General features: G+C 47.6%; 1 protein-coding gene across 3 annotated transcripts in view; it reads left to right on the top strand.

Moving 5' to 3' along the window:
• Positions 1–23,559, top strand: part of ATG2B (autophagy related 2B) — a 263,381-nt gene that overhangs the window by 98,435 nt on the left and 141,387 nt on the right. For all 3 annotated transcript variants that reach the window (XM_029597896.1, XM_029597895.1, XM_029597894.1), the window contains exons 15-18: positions 7,427–7,700; positions 9,533–9,635; positions 9,968–10,163; positions 16,196–16,338. In XM_029597896.1, the coding sequence (XP_029453756.1) occupies positions 7,427–7,700; positions 9,533–9,635; positions 9,968–10,163; positions 16,196–16,338 (716 nt within the window). The remainder of the gene's footprint in view (positions 1–7,426; positions 7,701–9,532; positions 9,636–9,967; positions 10,164–16,195; positions 16,339–23,559) is intronic.

Raw genomic sequence — 23,559 nt, 5'->3', positions numbered from 1 at the left:
AGGTGTAAAACCTGCAGACTAGGATATTAAAAAACAATAAAAAGTAAAAAAGGATAGTAGATTCCAGTTTTTCCTCCTAGGGGGTTGTCAGGTTTCTGGTTGGACCATCCCCCCTGGTTGAAGCAGCCGAGCAAGGGGTTAGTTACCCATTATGAGGACTTGGAGTGCAGGACTCTGAAAGCTGGTAGTCCAGTTTCCTCATTGTCCTTGGCTGATTCTCCAATTCAGCAGTGACCTGTACAGCACTTCCTTCAGGGGCATATACTGGACTTTGCTTGTTTTATTAAAATGTATTAAAAAAAAAAAAAAATCGCAAGGGAGCGGTGCTTTGGGGGAGCACAGCAGTAAGGGATCAGAGCAGCCGCTGTCAGAATGGGGGATCGGCGATCTCCACCAAACCAATGAGTTAGTGCTCCTACCACCGGTGAGGCCGTGCAGGGTGCAGGCAGCAGCACGTGCGGCAGGCTTTATGGTATGGGCTAAGAAGACCGGCAAGAGCTGCCGCTTGTGTGGGGAGACGTGTGCAAAACCTGCCACGGCGGGGCTGTGTGCAAGATGGGTCTCCAGGGTTGAAGGCAGCTCGGGGGGAGAAGGATGCAGCTCCGGTGGGAAGGATGTCAGCAAGAGCAGGTTAACACGGGAACAGCGACCATTTTGAAGTCGATTGCAGCGCATGTTTTAGCGGCATTAGTACACATGTGGCTTTTTTTTTTTTTTAACCACATGCAAAGGTCCGCTTTCTTTTGAAGCTCTTCATCTCAGCCACACTGCACGACAGTGAGGCCAGAAGCATCCAGGGTGCTGGCAGTCAAGTAACTGTAAAAATGCAACCTTTGTCTCTAGCTTGTGTGTGAACAAAAGCCAGAACTTATTGGGGGGGAGAGGTAATTTTGTAACATCACACAGAAGCTATACCAGTTTTCAAAGTGGACTTAAGCACATAAGTTTGCTTTTAAAAGTTACCCTGGCAAATCTGCTCGCTCACAATTTCACCAGCTAAAATTCATGCAGACATTTTATATAAACATTTTTCCTGTATGTACCCAGATCAGTCTAGACTCCTGGATTTTGCATTCCTGCCAGCAGATGGATATAGAGAAAGTTTTACTGACACTGCTACATAACCCCCAATTGCCACCTGCAGTTCATCAGTATTTCTCTGTCTCCAGCAAATGGTAGATGGTACAAAACCTGCAGTTCTGCAGTCAGGGAAAATTATTTGGTTTAAGAGCCTTGCTCCCAGGGGGGTTTAAGTCCTGGTAGGACTATCCCTCTTGGGTGAGGTGGACGAGCTGGGGGTTGGGGACCCTTTTGTACGCTCGGTCCTTACTTTCATTGGGTGTTAAATCTGGTGGTCCAGATCCCTCCTCGTCATGAGGTGGCTGGAGGCTCAGGGAAACTGTTTGTCAGCCTGTCCCTCTTTCAGCTCTGTGTTCCAGCCTATTAGGAAAATATTATAAAGTTATTAAAAAAAAAAAAAAAAAAAAGGGGGGGGGGGGGGGGAATAAAATAAATAAATAAATAAATAAATAAATAAATATATATATATATATATAAATAAACATATGACTTCCTGCCTTTTCTGTTCTGGTGGCTGGGGTTTTTGGATTTACAAAGGCAGAGCATGCAAGTTGGATGGCTGATTGAAGGTAAGCTTCCCCCCTCGTGTGTGATGGTGTGCGGCTCAGCTCAGTCGTGGTTGAATCTTATCGGGCTGTGCTTGGGCTGTGCATTCGGGCAGTGAGGGGTCATCATATGGCCCTACTGCCTCAAAAAAGCAGAGACTGGCTCCTGCTCCTTCTCCTCAAGCGTATCGGGGTTCGCTCTGGGTCGAGGCTTCTCTCTCTGGTGCGGGAACAGCGGCCATTTTGAATACTCATGCAGCCTTTGCTGCGCCGGCGGATGGAGAGGGATTCTCCAAGGCTTTCCCCGGTGTGTTCAGACTCCATTGGGGGGGGGGGGGGTAGGGGGACTTGGATAGAGAAAGGAGTTTCCTGGTTCCTGAGTCCTCTCAGCCTTTTTCCACGGACTTTGTTTTGTTATTACATGAGGCCTATTTAGCTAAGCAGCATGCTGCACAGTCATGTTTGGGGGCCCGGGTCCAGCCTTCAGACTAAGGGTTCCAAACCTGGCCAGACAAAGAGAAAGCGGACTTCTCCTGTCCAGTATTTGTTGGGCCCTTCTCCATCTTCAGGAGATCAGGTGGATGAGTCAGAGCACTCAGATGATGCCCCAGATGGGACGGGGAGGCCACCAGTGGATGATCAGGCGGTTGATCTGCATGTGTGTGGCATGAATCAGGTAGATGATCCGGAAAAGATTCCATTTACCAAAGGAGATGACTGCAGGGTGGTCCATCTTTTTCGTAAGGAGGAACTGAGGCCCTTGATTCCTCAAGTTCTGTAGGAGCTCGGGTTCAGGGTTCCTCTGGAGGACTCTGATTTGGAAGATGCTGATCCAGTCCTGGATGGGTTGAGGGGTCCAGCGAAAGCCATCCTGTACAAACAAGTCTGTAAAAAGGCTGGTGGATCAAGAGTGGGGAACTCCCAACACCAGCTATAGAGTGGGGAGGGCTATGGCGAAGCTTTATCCTTTGCCTGAGCAGATGTTGGAGCTCCTATCCCTTCCTAAAGTTGATACTTCGGTGTCAGTAGTCACTAAGAAAATGACTATTCCGATTGCGGGGTCCATGGCTTTGAAGGACATTAAAGGTCAAAAATTGGAAATTCATCTCAATTGGATTTTTGAGGTGTCTGCCTTGAGCTTATGAGCAGCCATGTGTACTAGTTTTATGCAATGGGTTTGTCTGTGCTGGATACAGCAGCTACAGGATGCTCAGATGCATTCAGGTGAGGAGTCTAAGAAGGCTGAGTGCTTAGAGGCAGCAGTGGCATATGGAGCGGATGCTCTTTATGACCTAGTCAGAACATCGTCTAGGATTATGATGTCTTTGATATCAGCCAAGAGATTGTTATGGTTGCATATCTGGTCGGCAGTTGTGTCGTCCAAGTTTCATTTCGGGTCTCTGCATTTCAAAGGGAGGGTCTTGTTTGGCGAGGACCTAGAGCAGTTAATGAAGCATCCGGGAGAAAACAAGGTGTACAGGCTGCTAAAGGATAAGCCTAAGGGCAAGAGGTTCTTTCAGACTCTGTCCCGCTTTCAGGATAATAGGAGGTCTTGCCCGGCAAGGGAAGCTCCAGATCCGCAGAAGCAATTCTCTCTCAGGGGTCAGTCAAGGGGGCTGAAGACCTTTCCTGGATACCACAGGGGGAAGTGCAGCTGGGGCTAAGTCCTTGCAGTGAGGCGAGGCTGGTCCACTCCGTCGTTCCTGTCATAGGAGGTCAATTGGCGTGATTTTAGGAGGCGTAGACCAAAATTACCACGGACCATTGAGTTCTCAGTGTAGTAAGAGATGGCTATGCTTTAGAATTTGCTTGTTCCATTCGAGATTTGTTTCTAGTTTTCCCTTGCAGGCCTCTAGACAAGCAACTATCATTTCGGAAAATGCTGGACCAGTTGCAGAGGCTAGGTGGGGTAATTCAGGTCCCCCACAAAAAGCTAGGTACAGGAAGGTTTTCCATTTACTTCATCATGCCAAAGAAGGATGGCATCTTTTGCCCAATTCTGGACTTAAAAAGAGTAAATGCAGCGCTGAAGATTCTGCATTTCCGAAAGAGACCCTGAGGTCAGTGATAGCGGCGCTGCGCAAGAATGAGTTTCTGGCTTCACTAGATTTGACAGAAGTGTATCTGTACATAGCCATCCACCCAGACCATCATGGTTTCTGTGGTTCATGGTTCTGGGTCAGCAATTTCAGTTTCAGGCTCTTCCGTTTGCTCTGGCTACGGTGCCACAACTTTCACCAAGGTTATGGTGGTGGTGATGTCAGCAGATTTATATCTGAAAAAAGTTCTGGAACACCCCTATCACCCGTAATCAGGGCGAAGTCAGAGGCCCTCTATTGTCAGTTGGTTCAGAAAGTGCTCCAAAGGCTCAAGTCGCACGGCTGGGTGGTGAAACTGGAGCTCCTGGAGTATCTAGGGGCTCATTTTGACACATGGAGTGGCAAAGCGTTTCTCATGGAGGAGTAGGTGCAGAAGCTGCAGGGACAAGTTTGTCGGTTGTTGAGACTGGCAGTGCCCAAGGTCTGAGATTATTTGCAGGTCCTGAGATCTGTTGCTTCAACCTTGGAGTTGGTGCCCTGGGCAATTGCGGCCCCTGCAGAGGGCTCTTCTTGCCCAGTGGAACCCACTCTTGGAGGAGTTTCATCTTCCCCAGCCACTTGAGGGCGTCGGCAGGGACAGTCTGTCTTGGTGGCTCCTTCATTCTAATCTGGACCATGAAGTGGAGCTGGAAGTTCCGGATTAGGTGATTCTTACTACTGATGCCAGTCTGTCAGTGACAGTCGGCGCAGGGCTGGTTGTCCAAGAAAGAGGCTTCTTGTTCTATCAATCAGTTAGAGACCAGAGTGGTGTGTTTCGCTTTGTTTGCTTTTCTGCCATTGATGAGAGGTCAGTCAGCGAATGTCCTATCAGACATCGCAACGACGGTAGCCTACATCAATCAGCAGGGAGGAACTAAGAGTCGGGCAATAGCCTAGGAGGCTCATGAGTTGATTCTTTGGGTGGAGCAACACCTGGAGAGGATAGCAGCATCGCATATCACAGGGGTCAACAATGTCCAAGCAGATTTTCTAAGTTGCAGAGTGTTAGATCTGGGAGATTGGGAGCTGTTGGAGATGGCAATGCAGCTCATCTGCGAGAAGTGGGGCTGTCCTCATGTAGATCTAAAGGCGACTCGTCAAAATGCCAAGGCGTTTCAGTTTTTCAGTTGCAGAAGAGAACATAGTGCCGGGAGGTTCTACTTTACATTTTTCCTCCTTGGCCTCTAGTAGGCAAGGCATTGCGATGGATAGAGAAACACCCGGGCGAAGTAATTTTGGTGGCGCCGGAGTGGCCCCGTCGGCCTTGGTCTGCGGATCTAGTAAACTTGGCCGTGGATGGGCCGCTACACTTTGGCCATCTATCAGATCTTCTTTGTCAGGGCCCCATATCTTCAGACCAGGCTATACACTTTTGTCTAGCGGCATGGCTTTTGAGAGGCAGCGATTGAGGCTCAGGGGATCCCCTGAAGCGATTATGAATACTCTGTTTCTGGCTAGCCAAAGGTCTACTTCTCTTTTGTATGTGCGGGTCTGGAAGGTTTTGAGACCTGGTATATCGCTAATGGGGTGCAAGCTCTCAAAGCTATGATGTCTCATATTTTGTCTTTTCTTCATGAGGCTTGGACTTTAACTCTCTTAGGTTCAAGGTATCTGCTCTGGGTTGTCTTCGAGGTAAGGTATAGGGGTTTCCCCTGCCTACTCATCTGGATGTAGTTCCATTTCTCCAGGGGAAAAATAATTTATGCCCACTGGTGAGAAGAGTTTGTCTGTTCTGGAACCTTAATCTTGTCCTCAGGAGTTTGTGTGAAGCTCCCTTTGAACCGCTCAGAAGAGCAACTCTGACCCTTAAGGTCATTTTCCTTATGGCCATATGTTCAGCTAGAAGCATTTCGGAGCTACAGGCTTTGTCTTGCTGTGATCCCTTCCTACAGATTTCAGACTTGGGGGTGTCATTGCATACGGTACCTTCTTTATTGCCTAAGGTGGTCTTGGCGTTTCATGTGAATCAGACTGTGGAGCTTCCAGCTTTTCCTGAGATGGACTCCTCCATACCTCATGTAAGGGAGCTTAAGCTTTTGGATGTGCGGAGAGGTATCTCATAGTGACTAATGACTTTAGGAGGTTGGATCACCTGTTTGTTTTGTGGAGCAGTTCGAAAAAAGGTTGTCAAGCACCTAAGGCCATAAGGAGACCATTGGTTCGACATACATAGCTAAAGGGCGTCTGGTTTCGGATGGTTTGAGGGCCCACTCAATTTGCTCTTAGGCGGCCTTGTGGGCGGATTCTCCACAAGTTTCTCTGCAGGGCAGCGACAATGAAGTCTCTGCACACTTTCGCAAGGCACTATTGTTTGGATGTTGGGGATCCTTAGGTGAGAGTGTTTTGCGAGCGGGACTCTCCAGGTTCCACCCTATTTAGGGAGCTTTGGAACATCCCAGGAGTCTGGACTGATCTGGATACGTACAGGGAAAGGAAAACTGGTTTGTACCTGCTAATTTTTGTTCCTGTAGTACCACAGATCAGTCCTGCTCAGTCTGTGAAGGTGGAGAGTCGTCTGCTCATTTTTTTTCTTGGCATGGAATACAAACTTGTTTGTTGGGGATCATACTTTTGGTTCTCTTAGATTTCGGTATACTTTTTTTAAGCTTGGGTACAGGTCAATACTGATGAACTGCAAGTGGCATCCGGGGTTATGTAGCAGTGTCAGTAAAACTTTCTCTGTCTCCATCTGCTGGCAGGGATGCAAAACCCAGGAGTCTGGACTGATCTGTGGTATTACAGGAATGAAAATTAGCAGGTAAAAACCAATTTTCCTAAGTGCAGGCTTTTTAAAATGCAAAAGTAATGCACTTGATTGGAAACCTTTCCCCAACTCCTCCGGCCAAAGAAGACCTTTCTGAGTTCAGGAAAACTTACAGGTGAATAGGACATAAGTGCATAAGTTTACCCACGTATCGGGCAGGCAGTTTTAAAACAGCCCAGTTCTGCTCTTCAAACCCTGTTCTACCCTTGGAAATGGTTTTGAAAATGACTCGCATTGTGCACACTGCGTGCTTTTATCACAGGGTGAAGGTTCCTGACTTGTCTCAAGAATTTGCAGAGCTCTGTGGGTCATTGAGTCCAAACACAGCCAGATCCTTAAAGGTGAATTTTAAAAGCCTTGTGAATGCCAAAATCAGGAGATGCGTGCACAAGTCAGGCTCCTGCATACCCACTGAATTTTAAAAGCCGCCCAGACGCGTGTGTATCTCCTGCTGCGCACATATTCACTCAGAATCAAAAAGGGGCATGGTCTGGGCAGGGTGTGGTGTTTCGGGGCATGGCCACAAAATGTACACATAAATAGTGTTATGCGCCCTCGGCATGCACCCAGGTTCACTGCCACATGCCTTTACTTAAGCTTTGGAGGAGGTGTAACTTAAAAGAATTTAGCTACTTCTGCCGGGTTTAAAAGGTCTGGGTTAACTGGGGGCTCTCAAACCAGGGGGGTTTGGCGGACCTAGCACTTAACATTGGTGAACTGAGGAAACTGGTCATGGCATGGACACACGCCCGTTATAAAATACCCTGATATAAAATTCAGAGTACACGTGCGCACGGAATGGCCGTGTCTCCGGATGCAAAGTACCTGCAGGCCTGCAGCCTAGCTGAGGGGTTTACAAATTACCCCCCCCCCCCCAAAAAAAAAACCCAAAAGGCTTGCTTATTTAGTTGAATGTAAAACCCATTAGTAGTTTTCTATCTGGAATTTTTTTTTCTTAGCACAAGGCTTTCACTGAAATGTTTCTGGAGGACTCCCGCACGCCCGTGAACTGTCGCGTTTCCGTGCTGGTGACCGCGCCTCTGTTGAATCTCGCGATCCGCTTTCCCATCCCCGATCTACGGTCGGACCAGGAGCGGGGGCCCTGGTTCAAGAAATCGCTGCAGAAAGAGATTCTTCTTCTGAAATATCTGGATGTGGAATTTAAGACTGAATTCCTCGGTGGCTCCTCACCAGAACAAGTTAAATTTGAGCTTACTTTTAAAGAACTGACCGGTAAGGTGCAACAGAAGCAAAAGAAACCTTATTCTGAGCGGGCACAATTGACGGGGGTAAATCTTCCAAAGAATTTACGCACAGAAGCTCTGCTTTGGCACATAAATTTCCCTTTGAAAACCAGTTCTGGGTGCATGTGCGAAACCCAGTTTTGTGCGTACTTTTCTGCGCAGAGTGAGTAGGTGTTCCGGGGGGGGGGGAGGAGGGTGACGTGGTAGAGGCAATGAAATAATTTATGCATACGCTATTGATTTTCAAAAGGAGTCACGCAGATCCACGCACACAGAATTACGCCTGCTCTTGAGCAGGTATGCTGGGTGCGCACACCTGCAGGTTTTCAGAGTGGATTTCTGCGCATAAATTCACTTGGGAAAATTCCGGCTAAAGTCTACGAGTAAAAGAGAGTAATTATTTGTGTATAATGTGTTCTTGTTTGCTCTTCCTCTTATGTCTCCTGCTTTTCAGCTGCTAAAGCTTCAGTTTTTCTCATTTTAGGGGAAGGGGAACATTAGAAAATGAGACTGTAGTTCAGGCTTTGGGGTTGGAGAGGAGCTCATGGAGGATGGAGTTTTGTACTGGATTATTGATTTATTTGATTCATATAGGTTTAGCTCCCATTTTTCAGTAGTAGCTCTAGGCACATTGCATTGGTGCACTTTAGGTATATCCCTGTCCCTAGAGGGTTTACTATCTAAGAGCCTCATGTACTAAGCATTTTTCCCATGGACACAGAAATATGGAGAGGCACATGACTTGCCCAAGGTCACAAGGCGTGGCAGCAGGACTTGACCGCTGTCTTGGCAGCATGCAGCTCTGACCACTAGGTTCTGGAGCCAGGAGATGACCCATAAGCATTTCCTGAAAATGGTTTGATGTTCTGGGGCTTTAAAGATCCCTTTATCCCCATTTGTGCACTAGCAAGGGAAAATGTGATTGCACAGAAATAATTTAAAATGCATAAATATTGACACTACTAAACTTAAACATAACGAGGGCACTTTTCAAATAAGTTTCTGCAGGAAAGAAGTGGGCTCTTTGCAAATTCACCCCCACGCGTGTAGGTAAAAGCATGCCCATGGTTCCGCTAGGTGCATGGTTTTAGCCATGTTTGGGAGAGGCGTTCCCCGGGGGTGCAGGTAAGGGCGGGATTGCAGCAATGTACATGCGGTGGTACTTCCAGGAACATGCACATGCTTTTAGGGAGAAAAAGGAGGTGCAAGGGCAATTTTCAAAGTAAAAATCTGTGCAAATTCATGGAAAGTCGGTGGATAAAAAGTGGCCATGGACTTCCCAACAATGCAGCCAGTACGTAACTTGCCCCAGTAGGCTCTGCCTGAAGGCAGGCATATACAGTCTGTTTGCTGTATTGTGACACATCCTTTTCAATCCCTTTTTTTAAAATAATTCCATAATCAGTTAAACCAAACAGAATCAGTAAGATACTTATTTTCTTCTGATTTGTGTGTCATTCCTAGAACATGAATGTATGCATTTTTCATATCCACTCCTACCTATCCATTTGAGAACATTGTCCATCTCAGTAAATCAGGGCACTCCTCATCAAATCCCTCTTTGGGCATTATCTGCATTACACTCGTCCACGAACGGTGGATTCTGTGAAGGATGGCCACAGTAAGAAGGTACAACCTTATTTTAAACAGAGGTGTATAAGCCTAGGAAATAAGTGAGAACAGAATACAAGAAAGGGGACCTAGAAAGCAGGGGAGCCAAGAAACACGCGTATTGATTCTCTGAGTGATCTGCTTCCAGTTGTTAAAATTAGTAACAGCAGTCCTGATTAGGGGCTTTCTCTCCCCACTTGCTCACTTTAGGAAACCTGCAAGAAGACAAAGAAGTGCCTTCCATCCACTTTTTTAAAGTGTCCAGTGGCATGGACGGTGATGTGTCCTCATCTGACAATTTTGATTGGCCAAGGTGAGTGAAACTGATTGCTGAAAGCTATCTGCCTGCAACGGAACTGAAACTGCTAATACCAAAAAAAAAAAAAAAATCACTGACTATATGAATTTCCTAGCTTTTGTTCCTTTGTTGGGAGCACAAGATTATTGCAAATGCAGGTTTTGTCCATGCATTATATCTTGTGTTCATAATGTGCAGTTTGCTTTTTAATGTTCATGAGCATTGACGTAAAAACCCTTTCACTTTGTTTGTGCACTTCCGTAGCCTTTCTAGCTGGCGTACATATCATTTTCATGGTGCCATGATTATGGAAGAATGCAGGTCTTCTTGTTTTGTTCACTGCGCAGGATTGTGCTGAGAATTAATCCAGTTGCCATCCACTCCATCCTGGAGAGAATGACCACCGAGGAGGAAGAGGAGGGCGATGGCCGCTTCCAGGAGGATGAAGAAGGAGGATCTCACTCTTTGAAGGACGTCTGCGACCTCCGGCGACCCGAACCCTCTCCTTTTTCCTCGCGCAGAGTTATGTTTGAAAACGAAGAGGTAAAGGGCAAAAGAAGTAAAGTATTCCTTCATCACTGCTGACTTGAAAGCCTTCCACATTGAAGTGCTCTCCTTTGCGGCCAGGGAGCAATTTTTAAACTTGCCCGCATTGCTATGTAGTCCTCGGTCTTTGCACCAATTTTCAAAGGAAAAATTTGCATGCTCTTCTTTGAAAATTGTCTAAGGAAAAAAGTGCCCCCCTACCCCACCGAGATTTGTACCTGCTTGTTCCATGGATACCTTTTCTGACCAATACTACACGAGTGGTTTTGAAAATCCAAAATTATGCACATATTTTTTTTTTCCCCTGACCTAACCCCGCCTTGGGATCATGTCCACTAATGTGCAGGTAAAACTAAAGTATGCCTTATGGAACTACGTGCATACAGCTTGGACAGTTTGCAGACAGCTGACTTATGCAGGTAAAATACTTTCTAAAATACTTTTTACCTGCAGAATCCCCTTTGAAAATTGCTCTCTTACAGCACTGTGCAAAACTGTTCAAAGTAGGTAGTTAAATCACAAGCCAGTGGTAAGGAATTGTAAGAGGACCTTCTGAGACTGGGGGACTGGGCTTCTACATGGCCAATAAAATTAAGGAATGGAAAATAAAACAGAATATCTCATAATGCCTTTGTATCAATCCATGATGGGGCCGCACCCCCTGAGTATTGTGTGAACTTTTGGTCATCCCATCTCACAGAAGATTATAGCGTAACTAGAAAAGATGGAGAGAAGAGTGGCCAAAATGCTAAAAGAGATTGAACGATTCCCCTATGAGGAAAGACTAAACCATTAAGGCTCTTCAACTTGGAAAAGAGTTGGCTGAGAGGAGATATGATTGAGATCTATAAAATCATGAGTGGGGTAAATGGACATTCCTGTTCATATCCCAGATCAGTCCAGACAAGTGGGTTTTGCATTCCTACTAGCAGATGGAGGCAGAGAATAAAATCTTTTCAGGCACTGCTACATAACTAAGAGTGCCACCTGTAGTCCCTTAGTATTTCTCTGTCTGCAGCAGATGGTAGAGGTGCAAACCTGCAGTCTGGAGTTTAAAAAAAAAAAAGAAGTTTCTTAAATTCTTAGAAGAGAAGAAAGAAGAGGTTCCCCGAGAGGTCAGGTTCCTTCGTGGGCCATCCCTGGGATAGAGAAGGGCAAGAGGGAGGTTGGTCATCCCTGATCTGTCTCGGCCTTCATCTTCCAGAGGGAGGGAAAGCCAGAGATTGTGGTTCCTTCACTCCCTCTGAGGTCCTCTCACTGTCAGCTATCAACCAGGAGCAGTCAAAAGCAGGGAAGTATTCTGTTACTTTTCCTTTTGTTGGTTGCTGCTCCTTTAAGTAGTTTAAAAAAAAAAAAAAAAGCTGGGACAACTTTACTTCTACCAGGGATCGTGGCGGTTGAGGGAGAGGAGTTTCAATCACTTTGGCAGCAGCACCAGGGGTCTGGGTCAGTGCCAGGAGGAGTGGTGACTGTACAGATGGCTCTCAAGCTATTTTTGGTGCTGTCCATGGCAGCAGCATGGGAAAGTGTGCAGAGTTTGAGGTGATCGCGTCTCAATAAGGCCTATTTGTGTGCTGTCTGTGCCTCTGGAGGGGAAGGGACCTCTGCAGGAGGCACAGGGAGCAAGCACTGCATCCGGTCATCGGGTCACTTTCAGGAGGCCTTGGAGGGGGTTGGAAGGGACGGCGGCCATTTTGACTGCACGTGGGGCAGCAGCTAGGGAGTTTAGAGATTCCCCTCCCCCTCTGTCCCCAGTGGATTTACAATTGGGGGCGTCAGAAGAGGACACAGTGGACAAGGGGTCCAGTGAGTCTGAGGAGGTTTTGCTCCATAAGTCTTATAGGGCATAGAAGGAAGCGACAAATAAATGAGCAACCTCCCAGAAGTCCCATCGCTCGGCTAAGAAGCCTAAAGCGGACGCGCAAGCATGATCCAGAGGGAGGCTCCTCGGCCTGGGATGCCCAGCCGGTATGGATTGGGAGATTTTGGACAATTCCAATGTTAACAGTCTCTAGGAGGGCCCACAAAATGGTCCACAAGATGATCCAGGTGTTGATCCTGCGGGAGTACCAGCAGATGATGGTCTTGATGCAGATAAGGTTTCTATCCTGGAAGGGGACAACCCAAAAAGTCGCTTAGTGGCTCAGGAGGCCCAGGAGATGTTTGTCTGGGCAGAAAGACATCTAGAAGGATTAGCAGTGTCCCATGTGGCCGTAGTAGAAGATGTGCAAGCAGATTTCCTCAGCAGACAACAGCTGGATCCAAGGGAGTGGGAGTTGTTAGTGGAAGCCTTTGCCCTCATTCGAGATAGGTGGAGCAAGCCTCAGCTGGATCTCATTGTGTCTTGAGGGAATACCAAAGCGGACAGGGTTTTCAGCCGCAGAAAGGAAGTCTGTTCCAAAGGGATTGATGTTATAGTTCAGCCTTGGCTGTCAAGACTTCTACTGTACATATTTCCCCCAGGACCTCTCGTAGGTTGAGTGTTACATGGCATCGAGCTACATCCAGGAAGGGTGATTCTGGTGGCACCAGAGTGGCCACGCCATCTGTAATTTGCCGATTTAGTGCATATGGTAGTAGATGGTCCCGTCTGGTTGGGTCACCTACAGGGATTGCTGCGTCAGGGGCCCATCTTTTCGGAGCTGGCGGATCGCCTTTATCTTGAGGCATCAATTTCGTTTTGAGTCGCTGAGACGAGTTTCGTTAAAAGATCTTACCCTGAAGGCATTTTTTTTCTGGTGGCCATTTGTTCGGCTAGGCGGATTTCAGAGCTCCAAGCCTTATTGTGCAGTGAGCTTTTTTTTGAAGATTTCAGACAATAGGGTGTCATTATGTACAGTCCCATCCTTTTGCAATAGGTCTAATCCTCCTTTCATCTTAACTAGACTATGGAGTTGCCAGTTTTTCTACATCTTGCATCAGATGCACACCAGACGAAGGAATTTCACTGATTAGATGTCCGTCGATCGCTTTTGTGTTATCTGAAGGTCACTGATGACTTCAGGAAGTCTGATCATCTTTTCGTGTTGCTCATTGGAGCAAGAAAAGGATGTAGGGCTTCTAAGAGCATGATGCGTGATGGGTGAAGGAAGAAATTTTTTTTCGGCCTATATCTGTAAGGGTCGGCCAGTTCCAGTGGGATTATGAGCACATTTCATATGGAGACATTGCAGACAGTAATAGCCTCGGTCCGGTGAGGAGAGTTTTTGGCTTCATTGGACTTGATGGAGGCTTACCTGCATGTACCCATATGCTGTGGCAGCATTTCCAGTTTCGGGTCAGTTTCAGATTGGTTGGATTGCTTTTGTCTCGCGGTTTGGCTTTTGAGAGGAAACGTTTTAAGGTCTAAAGGATACTCTGAGGTAGTTGTGGCTACCTTGCTACAAGCAAGGAGATCTTACACCTCGCTAGATTATGTCAGGGTGTGGAGAGTGTTTGAGTCCTGGTTTATGAAGGAGGGCTTAGATGCATTGCAGGTAGATGTTTAAGCATGTCTTGGCCTTTTTATAGCAGGGATTGTCAAAGGGTCTAGCCTATAATTTGCTTCAGGTGCAGGTGGCGGCCTTGGGGTGTCTTCAGAAGAAGTTACAGAAAAAGCCTTTAGCTTCTCATCTGGCCATCGTACGTTTTCTTAAGGGGTCCAAGCATTTGCGACTGCCAGTATGAAGGACGTATCCCTCCTGGTATCTTAACCTAGTCTTGCGAGGGCTGAATAGTCCTCCGTTTGAGCCTTTGCAGAGGGCGACGCTGAAAGATCTTACCTTGAAAATGATATTTATGGTAGCAATTTGTTCGGCCAGATGGATTTCAGAACTTCAGGCCTTGTTCTGCAGGGAGCAATTTCTGAAGATATCTGAGGATGGCATATCTTTCCATATGGTGCCCTCATTTTTGCCGAAGTTGGTTTCTTCATTACACCTCAACCAGACTGTGGAGCTGCCAGCTTTTCCGAATTTGTCAGTGGATGGAGCGCATGCCGGGAGCGTCACCTTTTGGATGTGTGGCGGACCCTAATGCGTTACCTTAAGGTCACTAACAGTTTCCAGCATTTAGATCATCTATTTTTCTTGTTTGGTGGTGCAAGCAAAGGAGCTAAGGTGTCTAAAGCCATTATTGCTCGGTGGTTAAGAGTCTATTATTTCAGCCTATATTTGTAAAGGTCGGAAGGTTCAGGAGGAGTTTCGAGTGCATTCTACCAGGGCACAAGTCTCCTCTTGGGTGGAGTGTCAGTTGGTGTCATCTCAGGAGTTCTGTAGAACAGCTACATGATCTTCCCGTCACACTTTCACCAGGCATTACCGCTTAGATGTGCGGGCCCCAGAGAAAGCAAGCTTTGGTGAGAGTGTTCTGTGAGTAAGTCTTTCGGGTACCTGCCCAATGTAGGGGAGCTTGGGTACATCTCACTTGTCAGGTCTGATCTGGGGAAAGGAAAATTGGTTCTTACCTGCTAATTTTCATTCCTGGAATACCACAGATCAGTCCAGGGACCCATCCCCTGTATTCTGAAAGATTTTTATGGTTTCAATAGGAGTTTTCTGTAGAGCTTTTTTCTGTATATAGTTGGATATTGAGGACTGAAAGGTTTTCGGATCCTAGGTTGGATGTGAGGGCTCTGTTTCAGGGGGCTTCAACCCTAGTTTTCCATGTTCGCCCTAGTGGGGGATAGCTGTTTGTGAAAGCTCAGAATCTAGCTCTACTTTGGCTTGGGTACAGGTCAATATTGAGGGACTGCAGGTGGCACTCTCGATTATTTAGCAGTGCCTAAAATGTTTTGTCTGGACTGATGTGTGGTATTCCAGGATCGAAAATTAGCAGGTAAGAACCAATTTTCCTTCAGTGATTTACCCCTTCCAATAGAGATAGCTTCATGGAGTGTCCCCTAGTCCTAATAGATAACAGTTTTAAAACAAATTTGGAGAAAGTATTTTTTCACTCGGCACATAATTAAACTGTAGAATTTGTTACCAGAGGATGTGTTGAAAGCAATTAGAGTAGCTGGGTTTAAAAAGAGTTTAGAAAAGTTTTTGGAGGAAAAGTCCCATGTATACCACTATTAGTCCTGTAGATATGGGGAAGCCATTGCTTATCCTGGCTATGAGCAAGAAGGATTATGACCTGGATTGGCCACTGTTGGAGACAGGATGCTAGGCTTGATGAACCTTTGGTCTGACCCAGTCTGGCATTTCTTAGGTTCTTATAGATTCTTACAAGCTAAAAGAAACTAACAAAAAGATACTTCTTTCCATAATACAAGACTTCAAATTGGGGAGCGTTTGTATTTTCTTCCAGTAGAGCATGGTTCTGTTAGCTGTATCAGTTCTGGGTGAAAAAAAAGGGATTTGTTTTGCCAAGGTAAATATCACTGGATTGTGATTGCATTATTTATTTATTTATTTATTTGTAAAATTTAGATTCCGTTGATCCACAGATCTCAACGGATTACAGAATTACACATATAACTGAGTGATGCCAAGATCAGACTTTTCCAAAGAGAGCTTGAATTTTCCAGCTGGCATAGATCCCTTCTTCAGATGGCATCCACAGTTTATTGTAGAGCTCTGCTCTCTTCCCAGGGCCACTGTGCTGAAAAAGCAGTTGAGATGCATGTGTTGATGTGCTTTTCTCTTGGCTGCTCTCCGCTGCCCAATGCTTGGCTTTCCTCGCATGTGTATCTGCAAGTTCTAAAAGAGATAGGTGGGGTAGAGAAGTAAACAGGATCACCGACCTTCTCTAACACCAAGAAGTCATTTCAATTTTCGTAAAGAAGTTTATCAGTAGTATCGGGCTCCAAATTGAAGAAAGAGTGCGTAAAAAAGGAATAGTGACAGCACTACTGTTGCTGGCTTGTCTTGATGCTTTTAAATGCGCGCCTGGACATTGCTGCAACCTTGCCTCCTGGTGCTGGAGTGGATGTGTTTGTGTTCTTGAAGAGTGCTTCTGTTCTGTACAAAGAGAAAATGTTTCTTGAATAAAAGGACTGCATGCTTGAAAGAGAGATCCTGCCACCAAGCTCTCCTTTTCTGGTTTAGATGGTGATGCCAGGAGATGCTGGGGAAATGAACGAATTTCAGGATAAAGCAATCAGCAACTCCCATTATGTACTGGAACTTATGCTACCGAATGTCTACCTGACGCTGCCAAACAAAAGCTTTTATGAGAAGCTGTACAACAGGTAAGAGTGCAAGCATTTATACTTTTTTTTTTTTTTTGCTCCAGCAGTTTGCTTCTGCTCCTCTGCCCTTCTAGCTAAGTCAGAACCAAGCTTGTTTTTCTCAAGCTTACTTTTAGTTTCCATATCATCCTGCTACACCAGTCCAGTGGGTTCTTTCCCCCTCCCTCTGTTTTCCTGCCTGACATCACAGCCACTAGTTAGGAGGTGGTGCCAGCAGCAGGAATCCAGTATTTTTGCCTCCAGCAGATGGTAGGATTGAACTGGTGCAACAGCTCGATGGTGAATCTGCAGTCGGATCCCTGGGCCAAGCCACTGATTAACAGTCAGGAGTGCAAGCCCTTGTCTTGCTCCCACACCCCATTAAGGGGACCCTGGTTGAGCCTTGGCCAGGGAGCGTGACTACCTTTGGGGGGGAGGGAAAAAAAAGGAGAGCATGGATTTTCTTTCTGGCTTCTCCCTTTCCTGACTGTTTTCCAGGCCCTTGGGGGTGGGTTGTCTTCTTCCCTGGTTCTGTCTTTGCCTTTCTCCCCTCCTCCCTTCTCCCGGTCTAAAAAAAAACAAAACCAAAGAAAAGCAACAGTTTGCAGTGTGCTGGGAGGTGCCAGCTCAGGAGGGGAGTGCGGGGCAGCCTCGGCACAGCGCGCAGCCTTTTTCAGCGACAGGGCATTTCCCTTCTCATTTCCCTCTTGTCGGATCGCAGCAATGGAAATGACCGCGATGCGCCGCTGCGAGGCCTGTTGGGAGAAGAGAGCTATCTACCTGGTGTGCCATCGCACAGGGTAGCTACCAAGTATGTGCTCCATGGTCGGTCTTGCTCCTTTGCGCCTCCCCCAATAGCTTCTTCGGCATTGGCGGCTCCAGGGCCCATATACCAGAGCTCCTTCTGGAATCCTGTATTCATGGACCCTGAATTTGATTACCAGGTGTTGCCATTGCATGATGACTATACCTTCCCCCCCACCCCCACCTCTCCTAGGGGCCTTGAACTCTGTTTTTGCAGCATTTCCAGTGGGCCTGGGAAATAAAAAAAAAAAATCCACCTGGAAATTGATCTCAGGACCCTGCACATGGTAGTGCACTCACTGCTACTGAACATGCTGGCCTCTACTGGCATTCATTTGTATTTAGAAACTGTTTGCAGTAGCATATGTTCATTTTTGGTTTAGAGCAAATAATAGCATTAATTGTTATTTATATTCCCTGTACGTACCCGGATCAGTCCAGACTCCTGGGTTTGGCCTCCCCTCCAGCAGAAGGAGACAGAGAAGTTTTACTGACTGCCACATAACCTGAGGTGCCACCTGCAGTCACTCAGTATTTCTCTGTCTCCAGCAGATGGTGGAGGTGCAAAGCCTGCAGTTGGACTGAAAAAAGTAAAAAGGGACTTCTCCTCTTCTCATCATTGAGCCTCCCAAGGGGTTGCCAGATCCTGGTAGGGTCCCTGAGGCGGACGAGCAGGGGGTCGGTAACCCTTCGTTGCGCTGCCCTTCGTCCATGTGCAGGGCTGAAACCTGGGGGTGCCAGTTCCCTCACCCTGCAGGACCACTGGAGTCTCCGGCCATTCTTGAGGGAAGGACCTCTTGTTTATTAAAGTTTTTTTGATTAAAAAAAAAAAGGAGGAAATTCTTTTTCATCAGTGGAGCACCGCAGTCTCGGGGAAAGGCCGTGGGACGGCACTTTTCCCCGACATACCCGCGCCAACCAGTGTTCAGCGATCGGCTCAGCGCTCATTTTATTCTCCTCCAGCGGGGCTCCTGAGTTTCCCGGGCCTGATCGTGTTGCCCTGTGCTGCAGATTGTACCGCGTGTGGGGACGCGTGTGCACACCTGTCCAGAGACGGACAATGCTCCAGATGCCTCTCCGGTGGGGAGGGTCCTTCTGGAAATGCAGCAACAAGCAAGCCCTCCTGACTCCACGAGCCTGGGAGGCTTTCCCTGGCGTGGAGGTCAGTCAATGATGGCTTCCTGCTCAGCGCAGGAACGGAGGCCATTTTGTCCTCCTTCAGATCTACCATATGGCTCGCAGAGGAGAGGGGGATTTACCTCCTGAGTTGTCGCTGGAGCCAGGTCCTCCAGTGGGAGTCCAGTGGTGGGGGGGGGGGAGGGCTCCTTTAGTAGGTGAAGTGGATCTTCCAGAGTCTGATTCCTCTTCTTCATTTTCTTCAGACTTTGTGCTACTTTTGTACAAATCTTATAAAGCTCGGAGGTCCCAGTGGAGCAGGGCAATGCAGGATGCGCCCGCCCCTCCGGCCAAGCACCCTAGGCCCTCTGGGACCTCGGGGGCCACCAGAATTAGACGCGATCCTAGGCTCCCGGCCCCGTTACCCACCACAGATGACGCTCCTGAGGATGCCTGGGTGGATGAGGTCCCAGCGCAAGTACCTTTGGGACCAGATCCAGCCCTGGGGGACCAGGATATGGATCAGGAGAGGTCGAAGGCCCAGGCAGTCGAAGATGATGACCCTAAAGTGGTCAGACTGTTTCTCAAGGAGGAATTGGCTCCCCTTATCCTAGCTGTATTAAAAAACTGGGTACTGAAGTTCTGCAGGAGCCATCAGAACTGGGAGCAGTGGATCTGTTCATGTTGGGCCTGCGTGGTCCTACACGAGCTTTTCCTTTCCACCAGTCTGTCACCGACTTGCTGTTCAGGGAGTGGGATACTCCAGACACTGGCTTAAAGGTCAGCAGGGCCATGGATAAGTTGTAACCCCTTCCCGAGGATGCACTGGAGCTTCTGAAGATCCCGAAGGTGGATGCCATTGCGTCTGCTTTTACTAAGAAGATGACCATCCCCATGGCCGGGGCGACAGCATTGAAGGATCTTCAGGATAGGAAGCTGGAGGTGCACCTCAAGAACATTTTTGAGGTGTCTGCCCTGGGCGTTTGGGCGGTTATGTGCTGCAGTTTTATGCTGAGAGCTGGATTACGCTGGGTGCAACAGCTATAGTCGGACATGTCCCTCTCTGAGTCGGACTCCTGCCAAGCTGAGCAGTTGGAGGCTGTGGTGGCGTACAGCATGGATACCCTATGTGATCTCATCCATACTTCCTCAAGAACTATGATGTCGACGGCTTCTGCCTGGCGCCTCCTCTGGATGAGGAACTGGGTGGCTGATGTCTTGTCCAAGGCCCAGTTAGGATCCTTGCCTTTCAAAGGGAAGTTGCTGTTTGGCAAGGATTTGGAGGCGATGATAAAGTCTCTCAGGGAGAACAAGGTCCACAAGCTGCCGGAGGACAAGCCAAGGGTGAAGAGCTCCCTGCCTTCCCACTCCCACTTCAGAGCCAGCCGACAGTTTCGCCCGTCCAGGCCTTTGGGGGGATCTGAGCAACATCCCTTGAGTAGGCAATCATCTTGGAACTAGCCCTTTCGGGGACGTAGACTGGGCAGGGAGACCCCTTCCCTTGGCGGTGGAGGAGCCAAGTCTGCATAATGAGGTGAGGCTAGCCCACTCCTCAGACCCAGTGATCGGGCACTGTTTTACGAGGAGTGGGCCAAGATCACGTCGGATAAGTGGGTCCTAAATGTAATAAGTCAAGGCTCACTTTAGAATTTGCTCGTCCGTTAAGAGATCAGTTCCTCGTCTCCCCCTGTGCTTATCAAGAAAAGAGGCTAACAGTGCAGGAAACTGTTGCTCAGCTACGCCAGCCTGGGGCTATCGTGCCCGTACCCCTAAGCGAACGGGGATTGGGTCGTTATTCCATTTATTTCGTGGTCCCCAAAAAGGAAGGCACGTTCAGGCCCATTCTCGATCTCAAGAAGGTGAACATCGCTCTCAAGGGCCCTTGTTTTCGAGTGAAGACCTTATAATTGGTTATTGCCTCAATGCGCAAAGGAGAGTTTCTGGCATCTCCGGATTTAACCGACGCATACTTGCACATCGGCATCTGGCCCAATCATCAGAGATATCCGAGATTCATGATTCTGTGGGAACATTTCCAGTTTTGCGCCCTACCCTTCGGTCTGGCGAAAGCGCCCAGGACCTTCACCAAGGCAATGGCCTTAGTTCTCCATCGACTGCGCTCTCTCAGTTGGATGGGCATGAGTCAGCTGGTTCCCTCCCAAATTTGGAGTTTCGGAGGGGCGCTTTTCGACACCAAGTTGGGGAAGATTTTCCTTTCTGAAGATCGGCTTTCCAAATTAAAACACCAAGTGCACAGCTTATTGCAGAAGCGGGTGCCCAAGGTCTGGGATTATTTGCAAGTACTCTGATCTATGGCTTCTACCCTGGAGTTGGTTCCGTGGGCGTTTGCCCATATGCGGCCTCTACAGTCAGCTTTGCTGTCCCGGTGGGATCCACGATCTGAACTCTTCTAGCTCCCGCTCCCCCTGCCGGAAGTCGCTCGCTCCAGTCTTGCCTGGTGGCTTCTACCAGACAAGCTACAGTGGGGTGCGGACTTGGAAATCCTGACTTGGATAGTCACCACAGATGCCAGTCTCTCTGGATGGGGAGTGGTATGTTGAAACCAGTCTGTGCAAGGCCGGTGGACGGTGGAGGAAGCCTCCTGGTCTATTAATCGTTTGGAAACGAGAGCTATGCGTTTAGCCCTGCAAAAGCTCCTGCCCTAGTAAGGGGCAGCCAGTGCGAGAGTTTTCGGACAATGCAACCACAGTAGCTTACATCAACCGGCAGTGGGACACCAAGAGCCAGGCGGTGGGCTCAGGAAGCTCGAGAGTTGATCTACTGGGCAGAACAGCACTTGGATATCATAGCTGCCTCTCGCACAGCGCGCACAGACAATGTGCAAGCGGACTTTCTGAGCTGGAATCAGTTGGACCCCAGAGAGTGGGAACTGTCGGAGGAAGTGCTAGATCTCATCCGCTGAGAGTGGGGCACGCCATGGCATGGATTTGATGGTGACTTTTCGCAATGCCAAAGCCTCACAATTCTTCAGTCGGTGAAGAGAAAGAGGGGCAGAAAGAGTAGATGCATTAGTTCTACCTTGGCCGACAGGAGTCCTTCTGTACGTCTTTCCCCTTTGGCCATTGGTAGGCAAGATTTTGCGTCGCATAGAAGTCCACCCAGGCGAGGTGGTCCTTGTTGTTCTGGAGTAGCCGAAGCAGCCGTGGTTCACGGACTTGGTCAACCTGGCTGTGGACGGTCCATTACAGCTAGCTCATCTGCCCAATCTTCTGCGTCAAGGCCCCGTCTTTTTGGGTCAGGCCGATTGCTTTTGTCTAGCGGCTTGGCTTTTGAGAGGGAGTGTTTGAGGATAAGGGTTATTCAGAAGGAGTTATCACGACCCTCTTGCAATCTAGGAAACCTTCCACCTTTCTGGTATACGTGAGAGTTTGGAAAATATTTTACATGTGGTGTACACAGCTCTGGGTAGACCCTCGGCGAGCTTCTGTGGTGGATATTTTGGCCTTCCTACAGGAGGGGTTGACTAAAGGTCTTTCCTTTAATTCGCTCAGGGTTCAAGTGGTGGCTTTAGGCTGTCTTCAGGGCAGAGTTGGTGGATTTTCTTTGGCAGCACATCCAGACGTGGTATGTTTTCTTAGGGGCGTCAAGCATTTGCATCCTCCGATATGGCAACCTTGTCCATCCTGGAACTTTAATGTGGTTCTTAGGGGCTTGTGTGCTGCTTCCTTTGAACCCCTGAAGCGATCTTCCATGAAGGACCTCACCTTGAAAGTGGTTTATCTGGTGGCAATTTGTTCGGCTTGTCGAATTTCCGAACTTCAGGCCTTGTCATGTAGAGAGCCTTTTTTGAGAATTTCGGATACAGGAGTCTCCCTGCGATTGGTCCCGTCCTTTTTACCAAAGGTGGTTTCGTCTTTCCACTTGAATCAGTCAGTGGAACTTCCATCCTTCACAACTTGGGATTCTTCTTCACTTCAGGCACAGGAATTGCGTCAGTTGGATGTGAGGCATGCTTTATTACACTACCTGAAGGTTACAAACGATTTCCGCCTGTTGGATCATCTTTTTGTGCTATGGAGTGGTGCCAAAAAGGGTCATAAGGTTTCAGGAACTACCATTGCGCGGTGGTTGAAGGAGGCTATTAGCTCTGCTTATATCAGTCAGGGTCATCCTGTCTCGACTGGGCTCAGGGCACATTCCACTCTGTCTCAGGCGACGTCTTGGGCCGAATGTCAGCAAGTTTTGCCACAAGAAATCTGTCAAGCAGTGACTTGGAAGTCATTGCACACTTTCGCCAGACATTACTGTTTGGACATTCAGGCACCAAAGGCCATGGGATTTGGTGAAAGTGTAATTAGAGCAAGACTCTCGCAGTCCCATCCCTCTTAGGAAAGCTTTGGTACATCTCAGGAGTCTGGACTGATCTGGTTACATTCGGGGAAAGGAAAATTGGTTCTTACCTGCAAATTTTCGTTCCTGTAGTTCCTCAGATCAGTCCAGATGCCTGCCCACTATGGGAGAGGAGAATTGGAGAGTCTGCTCAATCCTGTTTTTTTAGTTCTAATTTCTCTGAAGAATGGTACAGGCAGTTTTGGGTCTTGCATAAGTTTTTTTGTATGGGCATAGTTGGGATTTCCAGGTTTCTCTTTCACCCTGCTTGTTCGGGGTAGAGTACTTAATTCAGCAGTTATTGTTAGTTTTTTCACATCTGTCTTGGGCATAGTTCAATACTGAGTGACTGCAGTTGGCACCTCGGGTTATGTGGTAGTGTCAGAAAAACTTTCTCTGTCTCCATCTGCTTGAGAGGAGGCAAAACCCAGGAGTCTGGACTGATCTGTGGTACTACAGGAACAAAAATTAGTAGGTAAGAACTAATTTTCCTATAAACACCATGTGTGACAATTCATGTGAGTCCAGTGGCCCTGCCTCTACAATATTACATTTTGTTTGAGCACAAGGAAGTTAAGTGACTTTATCAAGGTCACAGTGGTTGGTACAGGATACAGGCTGTCTATTCCTTAATCATTCTGTTACATTGCTTTACCTGATCAGGTATTCTAAGGTGCTGAGTTCTAGTAAAGCAGCAGCTGAGAAGTGTTCAGTGATTTTGCTTTGGAGATAGATGAATGAATAAGAGAACATCTGAGGATAAAGGCCCATAGCAGATTATTTTAGTAGGTTTCTAGATACATTTTATAATTTTTTCTCTTCCCAAAATAAAAAAACAATGCCAACTGTTTTCTATTGCTGCTTTATAAGACATGTAGACTCTGGTTGATAGCGGCCATTTTTCCTAAAATTAAATTTATCCCGAGGTTGTCTAAAAAGATGGGTGACATGTAGTATGCTCTAGTAATGTGG

This window comes from Rhinatrema bivittatum, chromosome 4 (assembly GCF_901001135.1).
Source record: "Rhinatrema bivittatum chromosome 4, aRhiBiv1.1, whole genome shotgun sequence".
NCBI classification, from domain to species: Eukaryota; Metazoa; Chordata; class Amphibia; order Gymnophiona; family Rhinatrematidae; genus Rhinatrema; species Rhinatrema bivittatum.
Note: the sequence above shows the minus strand (reverse complement) of the source record. Positions and strands in the feature narration are given on the sequence as shown.